This window comes from Neolamprologus brichardi, chromosome 4 (genome assembly GCF_056152115.1).
Source record: "Neolamprologus brichardi isolate AB-2024 chromosome 4, ASM5615211v1, whole genome shotgun sequence".
NCBI classification, from domain to species: Eukaryota; Metazoa; Chordata; class Actinopteri; order Cichliformes; family Cichlidae; genus Neolamprologus; species Neolamprologus brichardi.
In genome coordinates, this window is record NC_142107.1 from 10,106,317 (window position 1) to 10,130,132 (window position 23,816).

Sequence of the window (23,816 nt, forward strand, 5' to 3'; positions counted from 1 at the left end):
TCACTAATGTGTTTCGCTCCTGGAATGATGGAAGCAGGAGGAAAATAAACTGCACAACTACATGTAGCCAGAAGGAAATAAAAAAATGAGCACATGTATTTTAACAAAAACAGTTCCTGCAACTCTTCGTAATGGTGGTTTACACTACATTTTTTCTCTCTCTCCTATAATAATTAGTAACGTAAAAACAGGCAATGCGGGTGTTTTTGTTCGTTTGTTGTTGTATCCCTAAGACATCATTTGAAACACACTCTTTCACAATGTCTATGTTTAACGCACTGTTATAGTAACATAAAAGCAGAACCCCACAACGGTATTGTAGGAAAATAGGTCAGTGACCTAGGGTAGCACTGCTAAGTTGTCAGTAAAGTTTGGTAAGATTATATAAAGTCCAGCATGGTTGGTGGTCAAGTGTGTAACAATAAGTCTTGTCCGTTTGTTTGCTGGAGTTTGTAAAGTTGGCTAGTCTTGATCCTCAGGTAAAGGAAGGAAAAATGATTCTTTTAAGGATCTATGTTGTGCAAATGTCCATAAACAACCACATGTGAGAGGGTGAAAGGCTCATTTCACAATGAATGACCAGTACAGTACAAGATTGAGTCTGGGTTGCATCAGCATGTACATGAGAAAAGAGAGACTAGTCACAGATCCCCTAAGTGTAAAATAACCACAAACAGTTATGAGGTAGAGGTCACACACTGCTAGTGTTTTATTGGGCAGTTACATACGTGCATTAGGTCAAATACAAATCTGACCATTAGTCATGGCAGCAGACGGCACAGCCAGAGAGACATGGAGCACCCACCGATAGAAAACAAGCCTCAATTCCATGTCCACAAAACACGAGCTTAAATATCCCACGTCGCGGGTATTAAAGACATTCAGTTACCACTTTAAAGATAGCCAGAATTTAGAGGAATACATGTTGCAACCAGGACTTAAGCTTCATAAGAGCAAGTTAACACAATACACTCTGTTACAGATGCAAAGTTACAGAACACACAAACACAGAAAACTGTCAAAGTTCCCTTTAAAGAATCTCCTGTTACATTTTTAGTAACCGTCCTTGTTCAACTTGCATGGTAGATGTTTTTATATCTGTTATCTGGCAATGATAATAAACCCTCAAAACCAAGTGTAACCATACAGCATGAAAGAAAATTAAAGCTCATTATCATTATTATTTTTTTAATCTAAAATACATTGATTACACAAATACATTTTTAATGTCACCTTTGCATCTATGTTAGCAAGAAGCTTTACAACTGAGGTGCAAATGGGCTGCCTCTGATTAACAAGGCTTTTGGTCTTAAATGGACTGAAAGGAGAAATAGAAAATCTTTTTGAAGCGCAGAGCATGTTAAAATGAACTGGAAAAAGAGCTGCAAATAAGACGGGTTTTCTATTTTGCCTCGGATCAAAGACAAAACCTTTCTCTGCAGAGCAACTCTGCTGAAATCAGTCGGTCATAGAAATGCTTGGCAGCAGCTCCAATGAGAGCAGATGAATCATAGCAGGTTGAAAATGCACAGGAAATAAAGTGTAATGTGTTTGACTGCACGAAATCAAAGAAAGCAAAATTGTGCTTGCTTCCCGCACGGTTCAACCTCGGCCTCAAAAACATCCATTGTTCGTTTCCCCTTTGTTGTTTTTTAACCATGAATAATAAAAATACAGAAGGGGAAAACAAAATAATACTTTCAGTGATCCTGATATTATTATGACCCAATGGATTTTTTACAGAAACCACCGTTTCTGTATTTTGAGGTATATTGATTAAATACTATGGAGTATGTGAAGATTTGCCTGTGTGAATACATCTGTTACCACAGCACACTTGTCTTGTAGATGATTATGATGCCAGTGCTAAGCTGACATTATCATTTAAATCTTTATTTCTGTGTTGCATCTTTATGTAATTTCCAACAGTCCAATGGTCCATCTATCCACTTGTTAGGCAAACAAGCGCACTAATTACATAGTTAGAAAAGTTATGTGCAAAATGAACTCATTCTTAAGATCATTTCCCATCCCCTAGAAAAATAGTAAGCATCTTGTAAACACAAAAGGACAAAATACAGATTTTTCTTTTTTCTTTTTTTTTTTGCTTCAAAGTGCACAGACATTAACGCAGCGGGGGGAGGGGGAAGGAAAATTTTGACAATCCAGCAACTTATTTTGAGCATGTGAATGTCACTATTTTTCGATTGGTAAAATGAAGAACTAGTTGGTCATTAAAGCATCAATATTCTTTGGAATGGCTTAAAGTGTTTGCAGTTTGCGGCACTTTTCTACATTAACTTCTTGTAGCTTTTCAATGAGCATCTTCCTTCCCCTTAGCTATCTGAAATAGATACGAGATAAGAGTGAATCCTAACTAGTACATTTTTTTGATTTTTATTATTCTTAATTCCCTTTGGTTAGAGGAATGCTGGCATACACATTTTAAAGAGATTAGCTAATATTATAATCTTAGTTTGCAAAATTAGCCTGCTAATATGAAACTGTTCATTACAGTGCCTTACGCAAACTGGGTAATAAGAGGCGCTGCCCTGCCACGAATATCTCAGTATTAAGCATAACTAGAAATCCACAACTCTTAACAAATGCACTGATCGATCAGTATATAACACAAAAAAATAAAACAATTAATGCATAAATAAGCATTTAGCCGAAATGTAGTAAAATAAAACAATATACTCCTAATAAAATGCTTCCATACTGACTCTGTGAGTAGACCTTCAGAGAAATTTCCCAGTAATCTCACGGTCAGGTGTCACATTTTTAAACCACATGTCAGTTAAGTGAAGTTGTCCTCCTTTGGTGGCGAGTTATGGAATGAGATGCGGGGCTGCGAGCAGTACATCCCACACTGACAGATTAATACATCCATATACAGTAAAACATAACGCAGTAATGTGCAGTAAACTTGTTGGACCTCTGATGGTTAGAGCGACACTCTGGCAAGATAACAACAAGGAGATGGAGATCAGTTGCTACACCAATGCCAGTCAGCAATGAAATGGGACTAGGAGGATTGTTTTGGAGGGTGGCGGGTGGGGTCATTTTGGGCCAAGACCTTTAGATGCCCTGGAGAGAAACCGAGGTCCTCTGAGAACAGTCTACAAGGCAAAGAGGGCATCTTCCGTCCGTTCAGTCTTCTTATGGGAGCCACTCGGGGCACGGGCAGGGTGGGAGAGGTTAGCCGGGTTAGGTCCTGGGGGAGATGGCAGAGTGTCTGCAGCCTTAGCTCGCTCCTCCAGGAACTTATCAAATTCTGAAAGAAACAAATTGATTTGTCAGAAACATAGAAGCTGAGGGTCACAGTGTTAAGACTCTCAATCATTCCCACACACATTTGAGCTAACAGAACACACCCATAGGTGTGAATCAACTGACTATACCTTCACTAGTTACCCCTTCTTCAGCAGCATCACCTTTCTATTAAGAAGAAGAAGAAAAAACATGACATAAGACACAAATTTCTATAGAAAACTATCAAGAACTGAGTTAATTAATGTGAGTGTAAAATCGACAACACAAGCGGCACAAGTCAGCTGCCTGTAAAGTTCCCACAAACTCCAAACCGAGTGGCTCATGAAGGATCCGTCTGTCATGCATCCTCCCCACATTTTCCACAACGAGAAACCTTCTAGAGCCCCACCACAGCCACCACATGCACAAGTTAAAGAAGACCATTGCAGCTGCTTTAGGTTAATTATCATTAGCACTGTTTCCACATATGTCTCACCTCATGACAAACAGTTATGTAAGTGATTGCTGGAAATGATTAAGATGAATGATTAAGGTAAAGATTTTAAGTAAAAAGAAAACCAAGGTCACATGTATGCAGTTATAAGAAATGGTTGGATGAAAAGTGCTTTAAGGGTGGAAAAGAGGGAGAAAGAGAGGGTAGAAAAACAAAAATGTTAATCAAGGTTTAAAAAAAAAAGAAAAATTAAAATCTCACCACGTCAGTACAGAGCCACTCCTCTATGTCATCCATGACAGAGGACTGCGATACTGGGATCTATGGAGCAAAGCCATGGACAACAACGAGGGGTAGCAACAAAGCCACACGACAACAAAAACAACGTAACACACGCACACACACAAAAACAAGAATCACCAGAGGCTCAGGAGAAAAGATAAAAAGAAAAACAATAATAATAATAATAAAAAAAATGCTTGAAAGACACACTCAACCTCTCTTGATTCTGTGCCATTATTGTTTTATCATGTGCAACGACCTGCTGCCGAGCACTCCTCTGTATAAGAAGAGGACTTCTCGGCCTGTGTATTGTTCTCATTAACTCTGTACTGCTGACATGGCTTAACAGCTGCCGACTAATGTCACACACAGCCGTGCTAATTATTCCACATCATTAGTTAATTAGCAAATCGCTTGAACGTGATTAAGAGATTGATTGGTTGGGAAAGGCTGAAAGCACAGGGACTGTCGAGAGGCACGGCAACCCTGCACACCCACACACACACACACACTCAAAAACACAGGGCGCACAGAGCATGAGCATCGCTGCATGGCATGTAGTGACACTGGTGATGGAAGCCATGTCAGACTGGATGGTGTCCATTTATGTTCAAGGTTGTGTGAGCACCAAATAATCAGAGCGATTAAGGAGTTTGAGGCATTACAGGAGGAGGCGAAAGTGAACTTTAACCGTGACTCAAGAAACCTCCTCTGAGGAGTAACTGGTAAATTTTTTAAAAGTTACTTGAACCCTTTAAAAATTAAAGTCTCCAACATTAATTTCACCTATTTTGACAAAGTTAAAGACCATCGCCCAGTTTCAAAGTTAACTAGAGAGAACAAAACCCATTTCCTAAGGCCTTTACAGACACTAGAAAAACACTGGTGGGGTTTCCTTGTGAGATCACAGGTTATGCATATCAAAAGATTGGCCAAGGCAGAGTGGCAGTGAAAAAACTGCATGCAGCTGTGTGAACAAGGGGAGGAAAAAATAGAAAAAGAGCACAAAAAGAAGTCTGTCCTCATTATGACTCACAACAATAACACTGATATAACTTCAAAGTGTATAACATTGTGCTGAACGTTTATAAAATCAACATATCATCTTATTCTACATCTACTGCTTCATCTGTTAGTTGGTTTATGTGTTAGAATGTGAGGTTATAGTGAACTGTATAATATCTAAGATCCAGAGACCATTAGAGGACAACTGACAAAATACTCACCAGTACACAGCAAACCACAATCACTTTTAATAATTTTCTTATGCTTGGCTGATATTTCATGAGTACTGATTGGATTTTGCTGTGTAGCAGGAGCATCTCTACTCCTCCGCTTTTTTAGTGAGTGACTGTTAAATGATGATGGAGCTTGGTCAAAGTTCCTAGCGACCCATCAGCCTCATTTTAACATCCATGGAGGGGTTAATGTGAGCACCAGTAATGAGTATAGTCTTTAACGCTTTGGTCAATAGAGTACAATAGAGGTGGGCAGTATGGATAAATAAATAAAATAAATAAATAAATAAATTCTGTATTAATATGCCAACCAATTTGGGAGCTACAGTCAGGGTAAAAAGAAAGTACCCCTTTGTCAATTTTACGGTTTTACATACAAGGTTATAATAAAAAACAAACAAAAATCATCTAATTATTAACATGTTCTAAAGTGATTAAATTTGATTTAAATTTAAATTTAACAACCGCCAGTGCTACTCCTCCCTCAGCCTCGTGGTGGAGATGCTATCAATTTCAAAATCCTACATTGCCTTGTTCTCAAGTTATTGTCTTCAGAAAGCTTACTCTGACTTTGAGGTCAAAGTCGCTGAAAATCAGTTTGAAAATCCTACGTCACCTTGTTCTTGAGTTACCGAATTCACAAACTTGGATGCCCACACCATTCTTTTTCAGTCATTTTGTTGTAGATCTACTGCTGTGTTTAGGATCATTGTGCAGTTGCATGACCCAATTTGGGCCAGACTTTTAGTTGTTGTCCTCATATTTGACTCTAGAAAAGTGACTGCAAGGTGTTTATATCCTGTGGCTGCAAAACAAGCCCAAATCCTCACCACTCCACCACTGTGCTTGACACTTTATCTGAGGCGTTTTTGTTGATATGCTGTTCGGCACTTTGAATTATACCCAAATATCTCCACCTTGGTGTCATCAGTCCAAAGTACATTGTTGCAGAAGTCTTGTGGTTTATTCAAATGCAGTTTTACAAACACGCTGCTGCATGTTCTTTTTAGAAAGAAGACACTTTCTACTATAAACCACACTTGTTCAGTCTTTTTCTAATGGATTTAACATGCTAACTGAGGCCTGTAGCTCGTGGGTTTTTTGCAATTTCCCTGAGCATTGCACAGTCTGACCAAGAGGTGAATTTCCTGGAAAGTGACACGGTGTAATATGCCATGTTTTGTACTTGAGGCTGTATTTACCTCATTTTAAGACTTGCTAGTTGTTTTTTTATGACCTGTTATGTAAAAACTTTCAGCTGAAAGAGGGTGTGTTTTCTTTTTATCATGACTGTAAGTATAACTCAGAAGAAGCAGATTCCAAAATAAGCCCTAGTTTAAATATCTGTAATGACACATTGCCCAAGACTACAGTACAATATCTAAACTAGGCATGGACATGGATGTTCTTAGAAGGAAAAGCCACTTGGAAGTAGGACTGTTGGGAGGATTTGGGAAAAAGGTTAGATGAGGCTGAAAATGAAGCGCAGCTCATGAGGATGATGGACAATGCTGGAGGAGGCTGACATGAGGTGGACATGAGGGAGGGGTAGGAGGACACACTGTGGATAGAGTCCTCACCATTCCTTGGGTAATAAGCCAGCTGTCTATGGGCAGCTCCTGATCTGCTGGGTTATCATCCCCTTTAACCCTCAGCTGAATCAACAACAGAATAACACCTTACACAAAAGAAGAAAGGCCCCACCACCACAGCATAGCACAAAGTGCAGAGAGAGAGACAGAGAAGAAGTCAAATGTGCAAAAGACGACTGAGAGAGGACGGAATAAATGAGGCCAACATAAGAAAATGGCAAAGGATCACTGCATAAAGATGAAAATGAGGAAAATAAAGAAGGAAAAAAGAAGAGATTTAAAACTCAGTGAAGTATACGTTCTAAACAAGGAACAAATCACCTAAGGCAACTAAAGAATGGTGCCACCTTTTTATGTATGTGTACCTAGAGATAGCCAAGCAAATATACTGCAATGTGTGCTCAGAATGAACGACTAAAAATCTTGAAGCTAGTCAGTGATTTAGAGTTTCTGTGAGCACTGACTTTAGAGATACGCAGATTAAAGGAAGAAGAAAGACATCTGCTTTGAAGAACGAGAAACCTAAATGCATGTTTTTTTAATAACTGGGAGAAGTGCTGACACTAATGGCTAAAAAGTACCAGTGGTTCAGATACAGTATAAAAACTCCCAGTTAGACTTTGCTCCCATCTTCTGTATATAAAACTCATTTATATGCTTATGACTGGCATAGACACTATAGACAACAGCACTATATTTGAAGTATTCAAAAATGAGAAAACCTCAAGCCTCTGTTTGCTCAAAGTTCAAGAAGCACTGCATCAGGACAAATGTCACTGTAAAGTATTCAGTGTTATAAGCCATCACATGCAGAGAGCTAAAAAAAAAAAAGCTCGTCAGCCACGCTTATTTGTACTCACCCCTCCTGTATTCTGTTGTCTAACACCCAAAGCAGAGGCCAGGCCACCCAGAGCCTGAGGGTCTTCATATTTTACACTGTGTACAAAACCAGAAACAGATTAAGAAGAACTAAGCTGTATATGAAAAAATTAAGAGCAAAGATGATGTCTGACAGCTTTTTTTAATATCATCTCTGTCCAAAGAGAAGACAAGCAAGACATTTCTTCTTAAGAAAGAGAAGAATAAAGTGCAACAAAAGTCTTCAGTTCTGTCCAAACTAGGGATTTTGTTGATTCATGGCATAGACCCTTGAGCCAAAACACACCCCAGTGGACCCCTTCGTTCACAACTTGCATAAGCAAAAAAACAGTAACATTCAGGTAGTGGAAAAAAATGGGTAAAGATACTTATTTATTCACACTGAGTAACACAATAAACTAGGGAGAAAATACCAGATTAACATCCAGCCTGTCCCCATAGGAATTCAAAAGGCACTCCAGGAATAATAACCGGATATCAAGCATTTCAGAAATGTAGTGAGCACATTACAAATAGCTATTTATCAAAATCAATTACATTAAGGGAGCTAAATTAAATGTAGACCTACTTTTTGCGCTGTTCAGCCAGAGAGCTCCCCCTGGTCTGTGCGAACATGTCAAAGTCGTCAGGGTTTTGGGCCGATTGAGACGACGGGGTGCCGCTCGCGCTTTCTGAGCCTACATCTGGATCAAGAGGGTGGCAGGAGACAGCAGAACATGGAGAAGAGCAAGGATTAAAGTAAAATGAAAGAGGATGAAAGAAGTGGCACAGAGAAATGAATTTAAAATTAATGCAGCAAAGTTTAAGACGTCCTAATTATAGACCAGACTTACAACACTCCAGTTTGGCAATGTGTAATTACCATATATTACTGCACAAAATATAAGAGGTAATCCCTCTAAGGTTGAACCACAACACTTCAGTGAATTTTACTGCAATTAGTTAAAAACAATTAGCTACAAATTTAACTTTTGTCATGTGAGAACCAGCAAAGGTCTGCAGGGATTCGAGAGGACAGGAAGCTCCAACGATTTCTAAAAACATGCTTTTACTTTGTCTGTATGGATCTCGAACGGATTAATAGGAAAATTTAAATTTTACAACAATATAAAGGTGCTTCTTGTGCACCTTTTATTATCCTAAAAAATAGATTTCATTATGTTTTATCCTTACCAAGTCCAGCTAGAGCACTGGATACGGATGCTGCAGTGGGGTTGCGGGCAGGAGAAGCCATGGCTCCAACAGTGGAGCTAGGTGGAGGGCTGGATGTGATCCTGGGTGTTACCACAGCTGGGGATCCTGGGCCCAGGTCTATCAGGTTGTCCTCTGTGGCTTCAGTTAACATCTGAAAAGAGGAGAGCAAGTGAAATATACTCGTTAACTACAAATATAAAACAATGCAACTATGCAGCATTTGTGACACCAAGTAAAAGATTAAATTATTGTTTTTTCCCCTTTTTCTAAAATCAGAAGAAATGCTTCTAGCTACAAAAATGCTACACAATTTCAGACAACACTCTAAACCAGCAGTCATGGATTGGCAGCTATGCAAAGGAGCAATAATGGAGCTGAATAAACAGCTGCAAGAGATTACAGATGTGTGAGAAGGAACACCATGAAAGGTGGAGGGAAGGGAATAAAACATCTAGTTTCAAACAGTAGAACACGTCACAAGGCTCTAAACACGAGATTCATATAACAGACGTTTTGACAGTCATCACTCAGTTCATCCCAGCACACTGGCTTGGACTGAATGTGGTCGTGGTGTTATACTTGCCTCCATCAGCTAGCCACAACACAAACAGACAGAGCACACAGAAAGATCAACAAGCTGCAAACACAAACAGCTATGTGGGATGTAGTGAGAGATGGCCCAGTCCATTGGCAAATGTCTCAAACTGGCAAATGTGCACTTTTTAATGGAAGTTTGGCAGCGCTCAGCTCGTTCAGTTTTACAAAGCACTAAAATGCATTCCACTTGCATTACAAATGAATGCTGCCATGGTAAACAGTTGAGGGGGATTATTAGTTCAGATAATGTTTGAATCATCTCTCACAGCATCCATAATGTTAGGCAAAGGTATATGTAGTGAAATGTGAAAAAAAATATAATAATGATACGTGCAAAAAGAAAACATGCAATTTCAGCCATTAGGCCTCTGTTCTTTGTTTCTAGTCTTTGTTGATGGTACTCACCCCATTGTTCTGTGCAGCTCTACCTGACCTGTACCTCTCATACCTGTGAGCAACATGAAAAAAAAACAAAAACAAAACAATTAACACTTTGCCACATGCTCTCTGAGCTTAAACGCTCTTTTAACACAAACACGATGAAAGAAAAGTTTTAGCATTTAGAGCCCACAGAGCACATAAACAATCCACAGTGCTTTACCGTGCAATATCTGGACAATCGCAAATCTCGATTCATAATTATTCAGTTATCTTAACTGATCTGACCCACTTATGTAACCTTATGAACTACAGTGAGTCCGTTTAACCTGTTATATCGCGATCTGTGTCATGCAGGTTTTTCTTTTTTAAGAAAACCTGATCAGCTTACGTCTAATGATATCTAGAGATTCATCTTTAAAATTGTGCTCGAGATCTTGCCAAACCAGAAAAGCAAAAACTAACAAGCACTAGTGATCGAGGTAGTAACCAAAATACACAAACAAGTATTTCTTTTTGTGACACGAATACAGTTTGATTGAATTCACCTCTCGTATCGGAGGAAAATGTTGTTGAGGTCATCATTTGCGTGTAGGAGCTCCTCGGTCACTTCCTCATTAGAGACGCGCGAAATCAGCTCGACCACTCTCTGCTGCATAGCTCGGCATGTTCTGTTCAGCTCCTTGACAGAGTGTCACATGAACAGATTGATCAATACATTAAGTTATAAATCAATTTGAGAAAAAGTGATCTGCAGAGAAACTGACAAGCTGACACATACTCAGACAGTCAAGCGTGTGTTTGTCTGTCTACTGATGACTCAAAAAATCCTCTATAAACCACTCCATTTGCCAATACATAAACTGTTATGCTGCTTATTTATGACTCACGAATGGGTGGAGAGCTTTCTATAAATATAATACAAAAGGCTTTTAGTTTTAAGCAAGTCAAAAATATTTGCTAAACTAAATTCTGCTACAGTTTTCTCTACATTACCTGAAATAAATAGCAAAGTGAGTCAGGTACTACATAACAATTACACTGGCACAGGCTCTTTAGCCCGGGGCCAGATACTTGGAGCCGATACAAATACCTGAGGCGTTTCTGGCCTTCAAAGATTAAAATCTGCATGAGCTTGCATGAGAAAATGTTGCGATTTGACCTGTTTAATTGCCAGTTTAAGGAATTTTACCACAGAAAAATGGCCCTTGGCAGGTTAGCATGAAAACTTAACCCATAACACCCCCTGGTGGCTGCACAAAATTACAACACTTGACAGTTAAAAGCAGTGTTGGAAAGAATTTGGCTTTCTGAATGCACATCATGCATGGGGGTGTATACAAAGAAAAGAATTCACAGGAGCCTATAATAAATCTTCTGATAAGAAAGAATGTGACAGAAAAATCTGTGATCTTTAAAGACTTGTGCTTCAGAATGGCAAATGTCTTCTGATATGCATAAAGAATTGAATTAAATTTATGCCAAGTTGGATTTTATTTTGTTTGGATTTTTGTTCTTTTTAACTACAATGAAGTTGTACACAACACAGGCAACTACTGAATGCATTATAATGACATTCATGGTGTATTAATCTAACCTGAAGTAGTTCTAGGTCAGAAGCCTCTTCCTGACCTGGGACCATCTCAGTTAGCATCTCCGACATGACTTTGACGTTTCCTCGCACTACGTCCAGCTCACTACGCAGCCGGGCAATCTGAAAGCACACAAGATCAAAGGTCAATGAAAAACATTTGGACTAATTTGGTATCAGCGGCACAGCAGTGTAAGTTGAAATTGTACTTAAGTTTTAAACTCACTAAATACTGAATAAAGCTTTTTTTATTCAAAAATTATTTAAAAAAAATGCTGTGTGAATTAATTTAGCTGAACAAAGGTTGGTGTCCCTCACCTGTTCAGGAGTTGCTGTGATGGGGTTGGGAATTTCAGGGGCCTGTGTGGCAGGGGGAACGGGTGAGGCAGGTTTAGGAGTCGTGGGATCAGGTGAGGTTGGGGCAAGGTACTTGACCATGGCTGGATCTACCTCTGGTGTGCCCTATGATAAAGATAAATACATAAATAAATAAAATTAACAAACAAACAAAAACCCCAAAAAGCAAAACTCTAGGCCAGTTTATTAGGTGCACCTGTTCAATGGCTTATTAACACAAATAACAGATCGGTCAGTGGCAGGAACTCACTGACCGATTAAATCCAAGAAGGGATGGTCGACCTGCTAAAGTTCAAACCGAGCATCAGAATGGGGAAGAAAAGTGATTTAATTGACCTTGAATTTGACACTTGTTGTTGGTACCAGACAAGATGGCCTGAGTATTTCAGAAACAGCTTATCTACTAAGTCCGGTATTTACAGAGAATGGTCTGAAAGAGAAAATATCCAGCAAGCATCAGTTCTCTGGATAAAAATAGACGCCTCGCAGATGTTAGAGGTCAGAGGACAAGGACCACACTGCTTTGATCTGACAGGAAGGCAACACTAACTCAGATAACTATAAGCATCTCTGAACACAGAGTACATCTGAACATGGAATTGATGGTCTACAATAACAGAAGAGCAGTGATGCTACAGTTTGAATGGGCTCACCAAAATTAGACAACATAAGATTGGAAAAATGTTGCCCCTTCTCAGTTTCTGTTGGAACATTCAGATGGTAGGGTCAGCATTTGGGATAAACAACATGAAACAGGAGATTCCCATCGTGGATGTGCAGCTGAGAAATTTGCAGCAACTGTGTGATGCTGGGATGTCCACATGAACAAAAATGTCTGAGGAACGTTTCCAGCACCTCGTTGAATTTATGCTATGAAGAATTAAAGCAGCTTTGAAGGCAAACATTGGTACAACCCAGCACTAAAAAAAGTGTACCCAAAAAAGTGAATGAATGTATTTGTGTATTTCTTCCCTACCCTCTGTGGTGTGTGAATTGGAGACAGTGCATCCAGGTCTGCCATTGGGAACTCAACACCTTTCCTTTTCAGTTCCTCATAAATATGCACCACCCCAGTTAGATCAGGACTACTCCTGAAGGCATCTGCCCAGGCCTGTCAAAACACAGACAAATTATTTAGTATGCTCTCAATTCTTGGTATTAATAAAACTAACTAAAATTAAAAAAAACAACAACAACTGAATGAAAGCACGTAACATTACTAGTACGGACATTATTTTGCTCCAATGCTTAGGGAATTTCTTTTTTTTTTTAACTAGCCAAATATCTCTACAAGAAGGCTATCCACAGGATCTCCTTCAAAACGTTCCTATTAATATTTAAGGGAGCGCAAAAAGAGAAATGGAGAACACCATCTGTTGGCTGAGGTGACCTCAGGTAACCAGATAAAATCACAAAAGGCTGAAGCTGTTGTGCAACACATGTGAAGTGGCACATGTTGTTCCCACCTGAATTAAAATTCTGCAATGGAGTGTGTTGGTAAAAGCAAAAAAAAGAAAAGAAAAAGAAAATATGTTGCAAAAGAATTTATTATTAAAAACAGCAAATACAGAGAGCGCTCCAATACCTGTATAAGAGACAGCACTTTGTCTTGTACGATCGTTGGGGGGTTGGCTTTGGGGGAGATGATCTTTACCAAAACACCATCAATAAAATCTCTGTTGGCCACCTGGACATGAAACCTGTGACCACAGTTCTTCACACATGTCTCCAATACCTACAGGAAGAGAGAGGATTAAACAAAAAAGTTTGTGTGTGTGTGTGTGTGTGTGTGTGTGTGTGTGTGTGGGGGGGGGGGGAGCAGCAGAGAAAAGGCAGACTTAGTCAGTATTTTGCTGTACACAGGGCCTTCCAACTAGCAGAGCTATCAAAGATGTGGGAGGACATAAAGACAGCTCAAAGGGCATGGCCACTGTAAACAAATGGAAAGAAGAGGCAGAAAAACACAGGCCATGCAGTGGAAGGCAGAGGAGACGCAGCAGAATAAAATGACCAGGAGCACAAGATCAGTAGTGTTTTCCCTTTAATGTGACATTAAAAACCTACACACTAAAAAGCACCAACACCATGGGCATGGCCCAGTGAGTCATTTTTGTCTACCAGTGCCTTGCTCATATATTCAGCGACTTTATTCCTAGTTTTGCAATATAGTTCCAAGAAGAAGTATGAACTTACGGTTAGTGCGAGCATAACTTCTCTGTAGTTCTTGTTGCCGCTCAGTCTCTTCTTCAGTGCCCGCATGGCATCTTTTGGCCTAGACAGGAACAGCAGAAAGTTACAGCTGCACACAGTACCCTCTGCTTATAGTGAGCGTAACGTCACCGACTTTGATGGAATAAACTCTCCTGTGTGCCACAATAACAGATGCGATTCAAGTCCGTCAGCATATCTATTTGACTAAAACAGAGAAGTACTGTCACACCATCTGTCTCACTCTTTTCTCTCTGTGTGACTATACTGTAAGTCTGTCCCACAGCAAGATCAAAAGCTGCCCATGCATGAAGAGTTCAGATTGGCTGTCGGCCTAACGTTGTCCATCTTCATTGCAGATGAGACGGTACGCTTTTATGGACTACCTACTGAGCTACAGTACATTTACAGAGTCAAGGAGCTGAAACAGAGAGAAATGGAGGGAAGCATATTGCCTTATATATATATATGGTCCCAGACAGCCCTCTGCACATGACTGAGTTTACTGAATATAATCTACCCAGCATTTCTGATTCTCTCCACAGTTCCCTGTTGTTTCCTGTACATGTATTTTCGCTATATCTCAATTTAGTCCTTACCATCTGCTGTGAAACTTTCATAATTAAATGCACACATTAGCATGTGTTAAAACATCGCACAAATGTTTGTGCTGCATTTCAAACTCTGGAATTAAGGAGACTCGATCTATCTAGCTGAACATCTTGAAGACAATAAGTTCTGTGAAGCTGAACTCCCTCTCTCATGCCTTCTGACCCAGAGAGCGCCTGTGTCGCATGTCAAGACAATGAGTGTGTGTAGGCATGAAGAATGTAAAAAATAAAGTAGAAGGGGAAGCAAAAAAAAAAAAAGAGTACATATTCTTCCACAAAAAATACATTTTGCTATTTAACAGAAAATGGAAGTGTCTGATTATCATGCATCAATGTCTGTAACAGGTTAAGACTTTTTCCTGAGATAAGACATGTGATCAAACTGTTCTGTTAAAAAAAAAAAGTACAAAAAGGTTTTTCTATTTATATTAGGCCAATAAACCCGTCAAAATGGTCTTTTCAACTGTTTCATAAAAGTACTGTCATTTTCTGTGCCCTCCCTGAATTATTTTTTTTAACCACTAAATGGGGAAGAAAGGTGATTTACGCGACACTGAACATGGCAATGTTGTTGGTGACAGACAGGCTGATCTGAGTATTACTACTGCGATTATCCCACATAGCCATCTTTAGTGAATACAGAGAAAATATCCAGCCAGTTTCAGTCTTCTGGGTGAAAATGCCTCGTTTCAACTAAGGTACGTAAACAGCATTTCTGAACACACGTGTCGAACCTCAAAGCAGATCAGCTTCTGCAGCAGAAGAGTACACCAGGTGCCACTCCTGTTGGCTAAGAACAGGAAATTGAGGCTACAATTCACACGGGCTCAGCAAAATTGGGACAACAAAGGACTGGAAAAAACACCGCCTGGTCTGATGAGCCTCAATTTCTGCTATGACATTCAGATGGTAGGGTCAGAATTTGGCATAAACAACATGAAAGAGTGGATCCATCCTCCCGTAATGTGTGTAATGGTGTGGGGGATATGTTTTCTTAGTGCCTTCCTTAGTACCATTTGAACTTCATTTAAATGCTACCCGACAATTGTACGCTACCGAGTTAACCATGTGTCCCTTTATGAACACAGCAAATAAAAGTGTAAAGCAGAAGTAGTAAACCTCAAATTATAACAAACCAGTTTCTTGAATAGGAAAATGAGTTCTCTTTAGCTGAATGAGAGACAACCATGAGGGGAAGCTTGTCAAAAAATGTCAATGCGGTTAGTAAGTATGGTTTCAGCCTTTTTGAGGAATCCTGGAACTTTCTGATCACACCTTGTACATTAACTACGAGCCAGTGTTTTGTGGTAATTAATTCTAATATTATGGGCTTTTCTGCATGGCAGTTATAATCACTATATTATGCAAAGTAGAACCCGATTAATAACAATATTATTAGTGCATTCTGATTAAAACAGTCATTCAGATTTACTTATTTGTGGCCAAAGGTCTAACTCAGGGGTCTGCAGCCTGTAACACCCAAAGAGCCACTTGGACCCGGTTTCCACGCAAAAGAAAACACTGGGAGCCGCAAATACTTTTTGACATCTAAAATGAAGATAACACTGCATATATTGTTTTTTTTACCTTTATGCTTTGTGTGAACAACTAAAGTAAGTAAGTAAAGTTTATTTATATAGTGCTTTTCACAGACAGGCAGTCACAAAGCGCTGTACACAAATATTAAAATAAAAAATACAATCAATAGACATTATACACAATGTAAAAGATCAAATGTAAAGAATGTAAAGAATGTGAAGAATATCAAATACGTGGATCAACAAAAGGCTTGTTTGAACAGCAAAGTTTTTAACTGCTTTTTAAAAGAATCCACCGAACAACTAAGGTGTATTGCTTATGAAATCCATGAAGTGCTACAGAGATTTTTTTATTTATTTATGTAATTAACACATTTTTAACTCTTAAAAAAATATATTAAAAAAGAGGAAAGACACCCAGCTTAACTAAAATCACCCATGTAGCAAACAAAAACTGTTGTGAGCCGCCACCCTTATATCGCCTTTGGGCTTTTGGAGCCTTGACCTGACTTTTAAAAAGTAATTGGAAAAAAAGCACTATGCTGCTAAAAAATGAAAAATAGATATTTGCAAAATTCTGCCTAAATATGTATTTTACCTGGTTAATGTGTGTGGCGGGGCGTGGTCTGCAGTGCCGCTGCATGGGAGGCGGACGCACCTGAGCGGCACCCGCAATCACGCCTCGCCGCCTTAAAGTCTGTGCTCTATCTGCTGTTGTGTTGTCGGGCTGTGAGCTGAAAAGCTACAGCCGGCTGTATGTACCAACCATGTGTGAAAAGTGGTCAATAAAGAGATGCTGAAAAGCATGTTCATGGAAACATCATCGGGTCTGCCGTGAGACTTCTGCTCCTGAACCTCGGCGCACAGTGTCTGCAAATTGGGGCTGTACGAAGTCACTTTCATCTTTAAGCAGGACTGTAAGCTGTCGTCTGTGAGGCGTGAGTGGTGTTTGTTTTTAACATAGTTCACGGTGGAGAACAGCTGCCGACCTAATGTGGATCCAAAGATCAATAATTGGCCTACCTGGGGTTGAAAGTCTCGATAAATGCACGTTGTTTCGGCGGGTATACCGGCTTCCGCGAGTGTAACGCTTATTTTGAGCGATGAAAAATAATAAAATTATTTTATTTTATATTTCAATATCACATTAATCTTCCAATTTAGAACTACAAGTTAAAAAATAACTAGACACAAATAAAATACACTTCAGCTAAATATTTCTAATTTATTTCCCCAAACCACGCGGAGCCACAGTATAAGGACTAAAGAGCCGCAGGTTGCCGACCCCTGCTCTAACTGAATTTCTCCATGCCCAGATAAAGCTTTCCATGTTAGTAATAATAAACTCAGATTTGTATAAGCTCAATAAAAGAAAGGCCAATCGTTGTCTTGTTTTATCTTGTTTTATGGCTGCAAATCTATATAATTTGGGAGACTTGTTCACCAAGTGCAGGCTGGGTATTTTTCAGTGTGGGAGGCTGACATGAGAATCTATTCATTCATTCACTCATTCATTTATTCAGACAATAAGACAGTTGGTCAGTCATACCTAAAGAAACAAAAGGCCATGTGTAGTAGAGTGTCTGTCAGCAAAGAACAGTGGGCAGTGTATTATTTGCTCGAGCCTCTCAGTTAGCCACTGTGTGATAAAACAATGAATGTTTCATTACAAACCACAGCAGGAACTTGAGTCATTTCGGGTTAAATACCCTTGCTAATCCCACTTGATAAAGCAAATTATAACCTAATAATAATAATGAAGGAGCTTACCCTTCATCGGTTTCATTTATGATATCGCAGATCTCCATGTTGAGGGTCCAGTCCTCATTCTGTAGGCCTCCATCTGTTGCCCTCTCTGGAGGAAAACACAAAGAGTTCAACTGTTATGTTAATAAGCTAACTGCAGTGTACGGTCTATGCAAAAGGCAAGGTTTGAGTGACACAAATGATTGTTAGGATGTCAGTTAAAATCAGTTACCACTTATAACAAGAGACACATCAGTATATACAATAAGTTCAGACTCAGTTGTGCAACGACACAAAATGTGACTATTGCAGAATAATAAGTTGTGGACATTAACCAGCGCTGGGGCTTGCACCGAACGAAATGTTACTTTTGATGGTTTGCACAATGTCAGCTGTCTCATGTGTTACCATGGTGCTGCATTTTAGCCAGGCTCAGTTGTTCTCAAGCTAAAGCACACTGATTAAAGCAACCCCTCATTTACATAACATCACAAGCACACTTGTGTAAATAAGCCAGCATGTGGTCGCAGACTTGTCCATCCATCAATCTTCGATTGCTTATCTGGATCTGTCACAAGGCAGCAGTCTAGACATTCCTCCCCCAGGGAAACCTCCTCCAGTTCGTCTGAGGTTTCCAAGCCAGCTGAGAGATATAATCTCCAACATGTCCTGGTTCTGCATTGGAGCCTCCTCCCATGCTTGAAAGACCTCACCCTCCACAAGGCATCCTAGTCAGATTGCCTCAACTGGTTTCTTGCAATGAGGGGAAGTAGGCCATATCCTGAGCCCCTCCCGAATGACCATGCTGCTTAACCTAACCCCAGCCACCTCGCTTGTATGCATTCAATTCAATTTCATTCATGTAGTGCTAAATTAGGGCTGTGCGATATGACCAAAATCTCATATCCCGATATAAGAATTCTATCGTCCCGATAACGATATAAACAGTGTTGTGGAGTAACGGAATACATGTACTGCCGTTATGTATTTAAAATACAAAATATAAGTAACTGTATTCCGTTACAGTTACCGTTTAAAAAGGTGGTATTTAGAATACAGTTACTTTGTTGAAATAAATGGATTACACGGCGGTACTTTCCTGTTTCATATTGTGGCGGGTCAGGCCTGTTTGGGTTTTGTTTGACAGCTATGTTCTGTTGTTCCAGGTGGCAGCGTTACGGTTGCCATGGTTACAGGGTGACGCTCTCTCTCTGCGTGTTTCCTGGGTGAGAGAGCGCCTTTTTGTTGTTGTTGTGCTAAGCTAATAGGCAGAATGCTACAGGTATAGCTCTAAAGAATGTAGCATCATAGGCAGTGTAGTCCGTGCTGCAGGGAGAATGGACTACCATACCCGTTATGTGTCTGTGAGCGAGGGAGGGAGAAAAAGGAAAAGTACGAGCTGTCATCGAGCAAAAACGGGAGCTGGAAGCATGTAAATATAATAATAACCACTGCAGCCAAGAAGAGTGCCTGACGAGCCCAGTTGTAAGTAACCTATTAAGACTCGACTGTACGCCGTGTTCGTGTTTTCCTCCAAAAACAACAAGTTCTGTTGGAGCAGCCTTTCAACACCTCTCTCTGTCTCTCGCAAGCAAAGTTGACCCAGACAACAAAGTAAAGCTATTTTTCGGCTACCAGCCGACACAGAACCCACCGTATTAGCCAGAGGTCCCTTTACTACGGTTCGGAGCCGCGGACCTTCAGTAACAGTAATAAATCACAGCAATAGTACATTCACGTAGTTGTAAACAGCATGATAATATATTAAGTAATCCAAAGTATTCAGAATACGTTACTCTCATTGAGTAACGTAACGGAATACGTTACAGAATACATTTTGGGGCATGTATTCTGTATTCTGTAATGGAATACATTTTAAAAGTAACCTTCCCAACACTGGATATAAATCACAAAAATTTAACATTTTCTGTAAATTCTGTGAATCTCGGGCAGCTCAACTTGCGGGAAGTGTTTCCAGCTGCGCGTCATGTAGCTGGAGTCGAGTGTTTTAACCGATGCATGAAACGATACATTTTTAGACATAAGTTGTAACAGCTGCCGTTTTCTTTGTGAGTATTTATTACACAGCGTGCTGCGGGGAAAAGCCTGTTCTAACGTTTGAGTCTATTTTTTTAGCACCTGGCGGCTCTTTTTTACTTTTCATCCGTAAATAATCTGCATCTTTCACGTGATTTGGTTTATTTTGAAAAGTCTCAACAGGATCTTGAGCTTTATTGTGAAAGGTTTATGTGGAACATAAACAAGCGGACATGCGATGGTGTTACCGTCGTTGTTGCTAAACATAACGCATAAAAACAGGCGCTTGTCCGTCCGTAGTGTGGTTATATTCAATATAAGAGAAATAGAGAACTTAATTAATATAGCCACTACAGTGACCATCAAAACGATGAAAAAATATTGCCGTAAACAGTCACCTCAAGACTGCAATCTCATTCTTTCATTCACTACCCAGAGCTCATGGCTCATATCAGTAGAAATATAGATTACTGAAATAATAAATAGACCAATGGAAAATGTGACCAGATTTAACTCAGTACTACTTTTAACTGTTTGTTTTTGCAATTATAAATACAGATGAAAAGGCTATTAAGTTCCCTTTTTGAGATGTGAGCACTCTGTGCAAGAAAGCACCATAAATATAGCCAAACGTAAGAGTAATCTTTGTAAGAAGAGGTTTGGATGAAGTCTTGGATCCGTAATCACGAGACTACCATTCTATTTCATTTTCACAACGCTGCAGTTTCCAGCTGTCACGGTAAACCCAAACATGCAATAAAATTTTGCCAAAAACATGCTCCTCCAAAGCCTCCAACTCCAGTAAATTAACTGAAAAGAGCCAAGAAGTCAGTTGGGAAGTGGAAAGCCGAGATCTCAGAGGGAAAGCCACACTGGCTGACAGTGAGTGATCCAGCTGTGTACTCAGTTTTAACTATTACAACATGCCGAAAAACAGAAGTTCCAATGACCGGCTCTCGCCTTCACACTCCACCCTTTCATTTAATAGCATTTTGGCTACAAGGAGGAAATAAGGAAGCCAGACTGTGAAAGCTGACAAAGATGAACTGGCTCTGCATTCATCACTGTTCCCCGCTCCATCTCCTTCTTCTTCAGCGGCCCTCCAAATCCATCCATCATGTCTGTGGAAGCTGCCGTTTTATAGAAACACAGAGACTTAGAGCAAAATTTTTAAAAAAGAAAAAAGATTTTCTACTGAAGCAAAATACGATACAGGTTCTGACTGCATAGATCGTCATTAGATGAGTCCTGAGTGTAGACAGGAGATGTTCCTCTGCGGGAAGCTCAGAGGCCCTTAGCAGGATGTCATGCCAGAGCCAGGGGTCTCACAGGACCATGCAACCACTGGACATGCCTCAAAACCATGAATTATTCATGCTTTAACTCCCCTCTGAAATCAACTTTTCACAGGCTGGGCAGCTTCAACAAACCCACTTATCTACAAAAATAAAAAGGCATGCAGTGAATTCAAACATGAACAACACTTAAAAACACCTCTGAGTCCACTTTCTGAGTCTACAGCATCCAGAGCATGAGTTTGAAAGATTTAACCAGCTACTTCTTCTGGGATAACCCATGTAATCTTCTCAAGTGGATTGTCATGTTGTGGCAGGGCAAAGCACGGGCAGCAGAGGATAGAAGGAAGGCATGCCCCCCTAAAACTCCGATCTATTTCTGTGACACACACTGTAAGCACACTGAACATGAGCCTACTAATGGAGTTAAATGCCTGCTAAGTGCATTAATTCACGGTGTTGTGTCAAAGCCCCCACCCTGGCCCTGAGAACTGACACCACACAAGTGAAACCAGTCGATCACATGGCTTTAACAGAGGCAAGCTGTGCCATGCACTTGGCAACAAAGCCACAAAGTCCTTCTCTGGCTACAATGTGAACTTTTAAGACACTTCTTTAATTCCTGCCTTTTGTTGTCTCCACTCTCACATATATCCTATTTGTCCCATGCGTTTGTCTTGATATTATTCGATTCATTTCCTCTCATACATGTGCCACGGTCATAGTAACAGCTGCCAAAGGTTGGTTGTCTTTATTAAATATGGACACAAATTGTGGTAATGCATTGGGCTCTTACAGCAATTAGATTTACCACACATCTCCACTGTCAGGCTTGAACTCTCACATTCCCTTTGTGTCTGGTAAGATGATACTTTGCCCCTCCACTGAGGTGTACAGATCACTACCGCTGCAAATGACAGCTGGGTGTCAAGCCACAAACAGTGCAGCAGCTCAACCAGAGAGATCTGGCAGGAGACAAGGCCAATTCTGTGATGGAAGGGGGGATGGGGGTCCAAGACATGCTGCATGCAAAAACAAAAATGCATCTGGTTCTGCCCAGTCGAGAGCTTGATTAAAGCACTATATGGCTCTGCAGAAAGTAAAAACATGAGTAATTCTGACACTTAACCAAAAAAACAGCAGCTGTTGCACTTGGTCAAAGGCAACCACAAACAAACAGTGGGAGAAATTAAAAGTCTGGCACACATCTGTTTTGCAGGAGTAGTTTGCCAAAGCATTAACTCTTTTTCACAAAAACAGCGAAAAAAAGTAAAGTTCAATGTACCTACGGCACCTACAGTACAATCCTACTTTCACATTCTTCAAGTAAACATAAATTCTTATCTTTATACTTCGTAAAACAGCTGTTATCAGTAGCCGGTTCATCGTCAGTTATAAAGGCATGGTCAGGCCTTGGTACCAACTATTATGAATCTCAGCTTGCTTTGAAAAACAAAAAGGAAAATGCAAATATTGATGCAACTACACCAAAGGGATGCTGCAGCTCACGTATATGTCCTCCCTGGGGAGAAAAAGCACCACACCGTATCGAGACTGGAGGGAAAAAACCTCCAGGCTGACCGCACAGTTTGGTCAACTATTGTTCAGAAACTAAGGAAATATGGAAGTTATCTGGGTCTCTCTTGAAGACACTTTAAGTCATGTCAATACAATAGCGTCAATTTCAGTTAACCTGATTTGAGCTTCTTAAGCTGCAATCAGTGTCTACACATATGCATGGCTATTCAACTTAATGCATTTCTTGTGATTACACCGGACTAAGTTATGGGTTAGCTGGCTAACATTAGCTGAGAGCCCATTCCAGGCAGATGACGTTTGCTACGATGACACCCGTTAGCTCGCTATTTCCACCTTTGAGCCCAGTAGTAAACAATATATGATGGCCCACATTCAAAGTACGTTGGGGGAAGGAAGCAGCAAGCCTTTAAAAAATAATTTCAGGTCTAACGTACCTATACACTGGCCCACGGGAGTACTGTACGGATTTCCAAGTAAGAACTCCATCTTGACAACAAACGATCCGCCCGGGAATGACAGGCTTCGGCCCAGAGGCAGTACTATCACGTCCCGCCTACCAAGGAATTCTATTGGTTCAAAAAGTTCGACACGTACAGAGGTTTTTGGACACGTGTGGCTACAATCGATGTCAGTCACAGTTTGTAACTGAAGCTATGTTCAACAAACCTTTTCTACGTGCATGCATTTTATTTATTACAGAGGGGAATAATAACTCTAAACAGCTAATAAAAAACAATGCAGATAAGGATTAAATCCTTGAAATATAAAAAATGAACGTTCATTGTTGTTGACTATAAATAGCTCATATCTTGAAAAAGCCACCTACCCCCCAAAAAAATCACAAAATGTGTGATCCCAACTAAACACAATTTCGACTTGTGGTGCTTTTATGAATATAAGACATACATGCACATTACAAGATAACCTCAGACTTAAAAGACAGAATTTATGGTTAAAGCAAAACTCTTACAGAGTCTTGTCTCAGGTTGATGCCTTTTTCAACGGGATCAAGTACTTGAATGCAG

The 23,816-nt window shown here is 40.0% G+C and overlaps 1 protein-coding gene across 3 annotated transcripts; it reads right to left on the bottom strand.

The window, feature by feature from the left end:
• Nucleotides 1-680: 680 nt before the first annotated feature.
• On the bottom strand, nt 681-23,326 carry tom1l2a (target of myb1 like 2 membrane trafficking protein a). Of its 3 annotated transcripts, NM_001433690.1 has the most exon segments (16): nt 681-3,277; nt 3,405-3,441; nt 3,971-4,030; nt 6,810-6,884; nt 7,682-7,757; nt 8,269-8,383; nt 8,874-9,045; nt 9,897-9,939; nt 10,418-10,551; nt 11,467-11,583; nt 11,779-11,922; nt 12,794-12,928; nt 13,403-13,552; nt 14,011-14,089; nt 17,945-18,029; nt 23,226-23,326. In NM_001433690.1, coding segments are annotated over 16 exon segments (1,629 nt in total). In that variant the 5' UTR covers nt 23,278-23,326; the 3' UTR covers nt 681-3,122.
• Between the last annotated feature and the right edge of the window lie 490 nt (nt 23,327-23,816).